Source organism: Naegleria lovaniensis (genome assembly GCF_003324165.1).
Source record: "Naegleria lovaniensis strain ATCC 30569 chromosome Unknown tig036, whole genome shotgun sequence".
Classification (NCBI taxonomy): Eukaryota; Heterolobosea; class Eutetramitea; order Acrasida; family Naegleriidae; genus Naegleria; species Naegleria lovaniensis.
The window spans coordinates 152,453-161,500 of NW_025407856.1; the positions used below are offsets into that span (position 1 = coordinate 152,453).

The window sequence follows — 9,048 nt, forward strand, 5'->3', positions numbered from 1 at the left end:
TATTTCGCTGGTAAATTTTGGCACTGGATGTCACTCTTAATTTCGAAAAGAAAAGCAAAACCAATCGATCGGTTCAACAAAAAAAATGCACAAACTTTTCAGAAGTGTTAAATTACTACAATCACAATTTCCGTGCAAGAAATACGGAGCACACTCTTTTTTGATATCCACCACCACACCATCGAATATTAATGATAATATTTTCAAATCGGTTGATCAACAGTACCGATGTTTTTCTGCAAATATTTTACCAACATATGAACAAATTAATAATTCCGACTCGTCCGATGTAGATGTAAAAGTAAAAAAAGTAACATCCAAAAGCAGACGTGCATACATTTCTAATGTCATAGGAGCTGCGGAAGAAAAGAAACGGGTTTTGCACAACCACGAATTCCAATTGAAACATGTCAAACTTTCTGATGCAACCGAAATCATTGCAGGGAATGCTCATTGTACAGGTTGTGGAGCCACTCTTCAAACATCCGACTCTGAAAGACCTGGGTTTATTCATCCAAATGCTGTTGATAAAAGAATAGCAGAACAAGAGAAATTTTCAAAACTAGAAAAGGAATTTAAAGAACTTGAAAAAAAGAAACAAGAACTGGAACATTTAAAAGTCTCTGAAATTGCAACAGAAAAAGAAGTAAGCGAAGATGAGGCTAAACAAATATTAGGATCGCAACCAAACAGAAATTCTCTCAACTCCGTAGGAGGATTTCTTGTTATGGACGAAAATGAATTTAAACTCTACAAAAAGTTTATCAAACACAAAGGAAAGTCAGCAAAAGATTTAATTGATGATAGTTTGAGTGAGTTGGTTTGCCAGCGATGCCATCAATTAAGAAATTATGGAGTATATAGTACTGTATCCGTTGATCAAGAAGCAGTGAAACATGTATTTGAACGAATCGCAAATCTCAACAAGAAGGCTCTCATTGTTTTAATTATTGATCTGTTTGATACCTACGGGTCGATTATTCCCAACCTAAAAAACATCATTGGGAAGCATAATGTGCTCGTTGTGGCCAACAAGGCTGATTTACTCTTGAAAGGCCGATCTCCAGATGAAAAGCCCTCCACAGAACAAGAACGAACCAAAGTTCTTATTTATAAACGTTTGCAAGAATGGGTGAGAAGAATTTTAAAGAAAGATTTTGGATTATTCCAAACACCTGAAGAAAGGTCTCAACTCGTTGGAATTGAAATTGTGAGTAGTGCTACAGGAACGAATATGGCACAGCTCCATGAAAAGATGAACTCGTATAGAAAAGGAGGTGATATTTATATTGTTGGATGTACAAATGTTGGAAAATCAACATTTATTAACCAACTGTTCAGACAACAGATGGAAACACGAAAGACTAACATTGCAATTACCACATCAGCACTTCCTGGAACTACCTTGAAAACTATATCATTTCCCATTGTTACCGCAACTGGAGAACGAGCAAATTTGTTTGACACTCCAGGAGTTCTCAACGCACACCAAAAATTGTTCACTGATTATTTGAAGTACGAAGATTGGAAATATATTTTACCGTCTCAAGATGTCATCAATCCTCGATTTGTGAGATTGAGACCAGGTAGATGCTTCTTCTTATCTGGTTTATTTAGACTAGATTATATTGAGGATAATGTGAAAAACGAGGAATGGAATCGATGTATTTTCTCAGTGTATACATCTCCAAAGTTATCCATTCATTGCACTTCGATTGAGAATGCTGACCAGTTCTATGCTAATCATGTTGGTAGAGATGCACCAAACGTGGAATATCAAATCGTTCCTCCCATTGACGGAAAGCAAAGTCCAATTTATGGATTGAACAAACCTCTCAAATTTAAAGTGACTGGAACCACTCGACGAGAAAGTATCTTGGATATTTGTATTGGTGGAATTGGCTGGATTTCTGTTACAGGTGTTGGAGAAATGACATTTGAAGTTCATACCAATGACAAGGTAAACGTTTATTTACGACAACCTTGTATCATGCCCTACACAACCAAGGAAAGAAAAATTCGCAAAGACCAATTTATTGAGCACAGAGACTTTTATCATTACCATTAATTTACTACTTTTTGGGTCCAAGATAGTCAAGATAGTGAACAGTAGTGGAGATGATGGTGTAGGGTTGGGTTGTGATAATTAGTTCTATCTCGCCTTGTTCAGCTGATTTCTCTAAAAACAACAACATGTTTTTCTTACCCGCCATTTCACGTACGAAAAAAATAGTTTTGTTCAAATTTCAAACAAAAAATCTCTCTGGACGCTCTGTATTCGAATACAATCTTCTCTTCTCTGATTCTATATCCGATCATCATCAACATTATTCGGAAAATGCCTCCAGGAGCTGCAGTCCTTAAAGAAAAATTGGAAAGCGTCAAAGTGTGTGTGCGATGTCGACCATTCAACCAGACCGAGATTGAAAAGAAATCAAAGAAATGTGTCGAAATTGACAAGAATCTCAATCAAGTGATTCTTACAAAGAATGAAAATGAGCCTCCGAAGCCACCATTTACATTCGATGCAGTATTTGATATGGAGTAAGTGTTTTGGAAATACACTCATGTTTTATTGAATGACTCCGAACCAATAGTGCAACACAAATTGAGGTTTTTCAATCTACAGCTAAACCGATTGTTGAAAGTGTCATGGATGGATACAACGGAACAGTGTTTTGTTATGGACAAACAGGATCAGGAAAGACTCACACGTAAGTAATGAAAATGAAACAGCAACTTTGAACGAATATCATTTTGAACAACTTTGGAATAACATAGAATGGAAGGAAAGCCCGAGCCTCCTGAATTGAGAGGATTGATTTACAATTCTTTTTGTAGAATTTTTGAATTGATTGACGAAGCTTCTAAAGATAAGAATTATGTGATCAGCGTGTCCATGATTGAAATTTATAACGAAGAAATTAGAGATTTACTTGTCCCCAAAGCTGACGCAGGAAAGAAATTAGACCTAAAAGAAACAAAAGAGGGTGTTGATGTAAAAGCTAATAATATTATTGTAAAAGAACTAAAAGCCATAGACAAAATTTTAGCAATTGGTTCTAAAAACAGAGCCAAAGGAGAAACAAATATGAATAAGGATTCAAGTAGATCTCACTCCATTCTGACTATTAAGATTGAAAGTACTGTAGATGGTCCAGTTGACAAGAAGGTACATATTAGAGCTGGTAAGCTGAACATGGTAGATTTGGCAGGAAGTGAAAGAGCAGATAAAACGGGAGCAACAGGTGAAAGACTGAAGGAAGGTTGTAAAATTAACTTATCATTGAGCGCTCTGGGTAACGTTATTTCAGCTCTTGTAGAAGGAAAAGGCAAACATGTTCCATACAGAGACTCAAAGCTCACCAGATTATTGCAAGATTCACTTGGAGGTAACACTAAGACAGTAATGGTTTGTATTTTATTGTTAATGTATCATATGGATAACCCTTAGGAAGGTTGCCAACTTTTCACCTGCAGATTTTAACTATGAAGAAACCCTGTCGACGTTGAGGTATGCCGACAGAGCCAAACATATTCAAAACAAACCAAAGATTAATGAAGATCCTAAGGACGCCATGTTAAGGCAATTAAAAGAAGAAATTGAGAATTTAAGAGCTCAATTACAGCAAACTCAAGCTCATACACAAGCACCAGTGGTGGTAGGAAGCTCTACAACTACTGTTATTGTGAGCGACAATTCTCAACCAATGGTATTGTCAGCTTCTGTGAATGAAGAAGAGCTGGAACGCATGAAACTAGAAAAAGAAAAGGAAAAACAAAAAATCATTGAAGAGATGAAACAAAAGTCTGCTGAAGAGAAGAAGGTTTTATTAGAGCAACAAAAAAGAATAGAGGATGAGCGTATAAAGATTGAAAATGAATTGAAGGCACGTCATGAAGCTTTAGAGCGTGAACGAAAACACAAGCTAGAAATTCAAAACAAGTTAATGGAACTTCAGTCAAGATTGGTTCAAGGAGGTCAGCTGGAGCAAATCAACGAAGAACAAAGAGAACAGCTTTTAAAACAAAAACAGGCATTAGAAGAGAAGGAATTATTAGAACTTCAATTACGAAGAGAGATGGAAGAACAACAAGAAAAGAATCTAGTCATGGAGGAGAAATACACAAGCATCCAAGATGAGGTTCAAATTAAAACCAAAAAGCTCAAAAAGCTGTGGTCAAAATTCGAAGCAGCAAAGGCAGAAATTTCTGATTTGCAAAAGGAATTCCAACAAGAACGAGAAGATTATTTGTACACCATTCGACAGTTGGAACGAGAGTTAAAACTTCGAACGAAAATTATGGAACATTTCATTCCAGCGGAAGAGGTTAAGAAAATTGAGGAACGAGCAGTTTGGGACGACGAAGAGGATGAATGGAAAATTCAATCCGTGTTTTTGGCAGGAAATCATCAACGAAAGAATCGTCCAATATCTGCTTCAGGTTTAAAACGACCTGTGGCTTATTCGGTCATTGGAAATCCCAATCCAAGATACAAAACAGATCACGTGATTGATCTTCCAATGGAAATGCCTGAACGAACCACTGAAGATTATAGATTCATGGAGGAGCATGAACCTTCGGTCTATGCTTCCACGAATTTTGAGCCTGAAGTGATGTCAGCCACCAACAATTCAACGACTTCATCGGTTCAGAGAAAGTCTCGTCCCTCCTCTTCAAATCCAAGCAAAGTTTCAAGACCTAAAACTGACAAACGAATTGCACCCTCTGAAGAATACCCTTCCTCAAGAGGGTTAGTCAGAAAGAATTAAAGTTTTCTGCATGAATGAATAATTGTAAATTTTAGTCCGCCAAAAAAAATGACATCAACGCTACTCTCAAAATCATCCAACCTGTTTCTTTCTGATTTAAATCAAGAATCGGAGAATGGAGATACTAGAGCCAAAGGAAGATCTGGATTGAATTGGCTGCAATTAGAACAAAAATTCAATGACCTCATTGTGCAGTTAAATTCACCTCAACAAGGTAATTTCAGTGGGACAACTGCACAACAAAAACAAGAATATATTAAACAACTTGAATTAAGTCTCGAGGCCATCATTGAGGTTGCATTAAGTGAGAGCACAACAATCCTACAAGAAGGGGACTATAAAAAAGCAACCGTTGGAGGACTGAAAGCTCTTGAATACATTCAAAAGTTATATGGCAAGGATGCCTTGCAACAGGTAGAAGCTTATTTTCTCCTTTCCAAGGCTAGTCAACAAATGGAACAATTCAAACAAGCTGAGGAATATCTTTCAATCGCAAATTGGACATGCATGAAGAATAAGGAAAAATGTTCACCAAATTTAAGAGCAGAGTTACATCAACATTTTGGATTATTATATGTACAGCAAGGAAAAGTTAACGAGGCAGTAGAAAATATGGCTGCCAGTGTATATTATTTAGCCCTAGAGCACGGAACTCATGATCTTGTGACAAGTTTTGCGTATTTCAATTTAGGCAACGTTTTCGTTTCAATGCAAGGCAAAGCAGAAAAAGGAATATCTTTCATGAAAAAAGTTGTAGATATTTGGTATGACCAATTGTCAGCAGTTCTGCTAAATGGCCTTAACAAATCAACTGACAATGCAGATGTAGAAAACAGAAAAAAGAGTTTTAAAACTTCCCTACAAGATTTAGATGAAGATAAAGTAACGGACGCTGAGAAAATGTTCGAACACATTCTAAATACAATGCTTCAACAAATTGGAGAAAATCATGTTGAAACTGGGAAGACTTTTGAAGTCAGTGGCATGTACTTTGTTTTCATTGGAGATTACGAAAAGGGTGCACAGCATCTGGAGAAAGCTAGAAGCATTTTCTCGTACGTACTCGGGGATAATCACCAGTTAACAAAAGAAGTGAAAGATGTACTTGATACTCTGAGTAAAAGGCAACAAGAATAATTTAATTATCAATGAAATCTGACGCCTTAGTTTTTTTCTTTTGTTGAGCAATAAGGCCGCTGGTTTGTCTTTGTGAGATATTCTTAATCAAGTTGTCGTCAGTTTCAATAACACTGTCAACTTTTCTCTTCTTTGGATTTTCTTCTTCTTTTGGTGGCTGATACAGCTTGTCATTCTCTTTTTTCTTTTCAATTTTCTTTTCTTGCTGTTGTTCTAACCTTTCAACCTCTCGCTTTCGTTGTTTCTCTTGTTCAGACAAGAAATATTCACCTGTCTCAATTGCAATATCTTTCTTACTCTTTTCAGGAGCTGGTGGGAATGGTGTGTATTCCTTCTTTGGCTTCAATTTCTTATTCTTCTTCTTCACAATACTCTTATTGACACTCTTCTTGAATTTTGGCAAATACTTGTCCCAAGGCACGTTGGCATATTCAGAATTATTTTTCAATTCTCGTTTTACCATCAATTGCTTAATGTGATAAATAGGGTGAATGTTATTCATGCAGTCTGAAATGACTTCAGAGACAGTTTTAATGCCATTCACTTCTCCAATCACACTCACTGTCTTTCCTTGTATGAAAATGAAGCATCCTGTAAGAATTTCAAGAGCTTTCAAAGTAGATCCATCAGGTCCGAATAATCGTTGTCTTCTTTTCGTAAACACCTCCTTGTTTCTACACAAATTTCCAATCTTTATAACTTCCGAGAATACATCATCTTGCAAAACTTTCTTAGCTTGTGGGAACGGAACACCTCTTGCTACTAATTGTAAACAGTCTCTTCCTTTAAATATAATAAAAGGGTCAAAGGTCTTATCCGTTGTTTCCACAATCATTTTACCTTCTTTGCAATTTAATGTAACTTTTAAATAGTAGGGTGAAGCTGCTAACGTGGATTCAATTTGAGAAATATTCTCCTTTAGATATTGTTCTCTATATTGTGGAAACAAAATTATGAAATCGGAACGGTCAGCGAGACCATGGGGGTTATCTTCCTCGGTATATGCACCTCCTTTCAACCATGATGGAGCGTTGGTATCATTTTCCAATGCCGTTTTAACATCATCAATTTTTGCTTGGTTTACATTGAATTTGGTCTTTCCCGATGATGATTTTTCTTCATGACCTGGAATGGAAGACTTGTCGATGTAACGCTCAAATCTTTGTTTTTTGTTGTTCGACATTTTTTTTGAATTGTAAAATCGCAAAATTCACTGTGAAAATTTTGCTGAGTTGAAAATCATTGTCAGAGTTGTTGAATGCGCAGTTTATTTCGTTGTTTTATTGGTTGCATTCTTTTCTCCTCGTTTTCGTTTTCCACCACTACTGCCACTGCTACTTGTCGTAGATGCTGACCCTGCTAAACCAACAGCAGCTTCTAACAGTGGAGTTAAATTCGACAAGACCGCGGAATCTTGTTGTGGAATTGGTTGCAATTTGGAGGGTGAAGACTTGTCCGATGAATCTTGCTGATCACTTTTTTCATCCTCAGGCTTTTCATAAGGTATTCCAGTAATTCCCTGAGATACCAATTGTTCTCTCAATAATTTATATTTTCCTCGTTGTGGAGATCTCACAACCGTTCTAAATCGAGGACTCAGAAAGGTCAGTAAACACGTCGTCTCATTGTAAATATCTAACTTGAGTCTGAATTTGTCAGAGGCATTGTCACTACTTGTTTCACGAAAACGAAATTCTAATTTAGCTTTTAAATATCCATGCTGTTGGTATGATTATGAGTGTGATAGACCAAGCATCAATAAATTAATATTCAAACATTTACATGTTTGTGCATTTCATGTATGTATGAATGAATATTCATGCACACCACAATGGTATATGAACCACAATATAAATAGGATCATCATGATGTAGGACAGTATTATAAAACCATGATCATTCTCTTCAACCAACCTTTGAAATATCAAATTCTTGATAACATCTTCCCTTAAGTCCTCGCTTTCCACGTCTCTCTTTTTTCACGCACTTAATAGGAGTATTTGAATTACCACAAACTAATTCAATTTTCACCCACATATCAGGTAATCCACAATTTACTGTACAAACTCTCAGCGTGTACTTTAAAGAACTCAACAAGTGATTTTCTCCATGATACTTTTCAAAGATGAGATTCTTGGTAGAAATTACAACTTCATCGGGATTTAAGAGTGGTTGTTGGTCATAAGGATCATAGTTATTACAACCAACAATACAATCTGCTTCGGAAAAGAAGCTAGGAATGTACTTTTTGGATGAGCCTCCAGTATTGTATTTCTTGGTAGGTCGAGTCGTGGTGGTAGTGGTTGTTTGCGTGTTTGCAGAAGATGCTGCTGAACCTGTCGGTTGTACTTCTTCTAAATTGCGTTCTTGTTGAAGGTTGCTTGCTGCGTCCGCAATGATACCGATCATGTTTATTTTTGTTTGTCGCTTGTTTAGATGCTAGATTCTGAGGTAAAATGATGATGCAGTAAAAAGTGTGAATGCTCAACCACTCGTCAGGCTAATGGGTATTTCTTGTCAAAAGTTTTTGTGTGATTTTAGATGTGTGTGCTGTAAAAAAACAGAAATGACTTGATGGATGATCGTGATGGAGTGTATGATGGATGAAAAATTGGGCGTTGTGTTTGTGGGCGGTCAGGTTGATTTGTTGTTGACGACGTGTCGTTCTCAACTTCAATCAGAACTCGTGGTGTTGTGATATTTTTTTGTGATAATAAAATTATTGATGGGGTACGTATTTGGATTGAGTAACAAGACAATGAACGACACGATATCAGAAAATGCATTTTCTGCTTACAAATCCTCTCAATCCATCTAGAATACACTATTTATTGAAAGAATAGAATTTCAGAAACATTCATTACACAACATTATCGAGTTCATTACTATTTTGGAAAGATTGATTTGGCACTTCTTCGTTGGTAGTGGTGATGATGATTTGAGAAGGAGATGCATGTTGTTGTTGTTGAGAATGATCTCCTGAATTTGAAGAACTTGTCGTACTCTGAGGCGATGAAGAGGATGCAGAAGGCTCAACTACTTGTTTCATCTCAATATTTTGAGTACTAGTAATGGTGGTTGTTGTTGCAACCAAAGGTACAGTGGATGAGGTGGTTGAGGCTGGACTCTGTGGATCC

At 36.6% G+C, this 9,048-nt stretch overlaps 6 protein-coding genes across 6 annotated transcripts in view; 3 read left to right on the forward strand and 3 right to left on the reverse strand.

The window, feature by feature from the left end:
• Positions 1 to 85: 85 nt before the first annotated feature.
• On the forward strand, positions 86 to 2,068 carry C9374_008396 (uncharacterized protein; the record flags this gene model as incomplete). Its single annotated transcript, XM_044698467.1, has 1 exon — positions 86 to 2,068. The coding sequence occupies one exon, from the start codon at positions 86 to 88 to the stop codon at positions 2,066 to 2,068; it is 1,983 nt and encodes a 660-aa protein (XP_044545515.1).
• A 270-nt stretch (positions 2,069 to 2,338) lies between these two features.
• Positions 2,339 to 4,775, forward strand: C9374_008397 (uncharacterized protein; the record flags this gene model as incomplete). The annotated part of the gene is made up of 4 exons (XM_044698468.1): positions 2,339 to 2,544; positions 2,598 to 2,714; positions 2,782 to 3,412; positions 3,459 to 4,775. 4 exons carry the CDS (start codon positions 2,339 to 2,341, stop codon positions 4,773 to 4,775), a joined length of 2,271 nt encoding a protein of 756 aa, XP_044545516.1.
• Positions 4,776 to 4,823: 48 nt separating this feature from the next.
• On the forward strand, positions 4,824 to 5,912 carry C9374_008398 (uncharacterized protein; the record flags this gene model as incomplete). Its single annotated transcript, XM_044698469.1, has 1 exon — positions 4,824 to 5,912. One exon carries the CDS (start codon positions 4,824 to 4,826, stop codon positions 5,910 to 5,912), a length of 1,089 nt encoding a protein of 362 aa, XP_044545517.1.
• A 1-nt stretch (position 5,913) lies between these two features.
• C9374_008399 (uncharacterized protein) lies at positions 5,914 to 7,095 on the reverse strand (the record flags this gene model as incomplete). Its single annotated transcript, XM_044698470.1, has 1 exon — positions 5,914 to 7,095. One exon carries the CDS (start codon positions 7,093 to 7,095, stop codon positions 5,914 to 5,916), a length of 1,182 nt encoding a protein of 393 aa, XP_044545518.1.
• Positions 7,096 to 7,179: 84 nt separating this feature from the next.
• On the reverse strand, positions 7,180 to 8,320 carry C9374_008400 (uncharacterized protein; the record flags this gene model as incomplete). Its single annotated transcript, XM_044698473.1, has 2 exons — positions 7,180 to 7,632; positions 7,826 to 8,320. The coding sequence occupies 2 exons, from the start codon at positions 8,318 to 8,320 to the stop codon at positions 7,180 to 7,182; spliced, it is 948 nt and encodes a 315-aa protein (XP_044545519.1).
• A 451-nt stretch (positions 8,321 to 8,771) lies between these two features.
• C9374_008401 (uncharacterized protein) overlaps positions 8,772 to 9,048 on the reverse strand; it is a gene marked incomplete at both ends in the record, with an annotated part of 1,717 nt that continues 1,440 nt past the window's right edge. Inside the window, one exon of the mRNA XM_044698474.1 lies at positions 8,772 to 9,048. This exon is cut by the window's right edge and continues 532 nt beyond it. Coding sequence (XP_044545520.1) covers positions 8,772 to 9,048 — 277 coding nt within the window.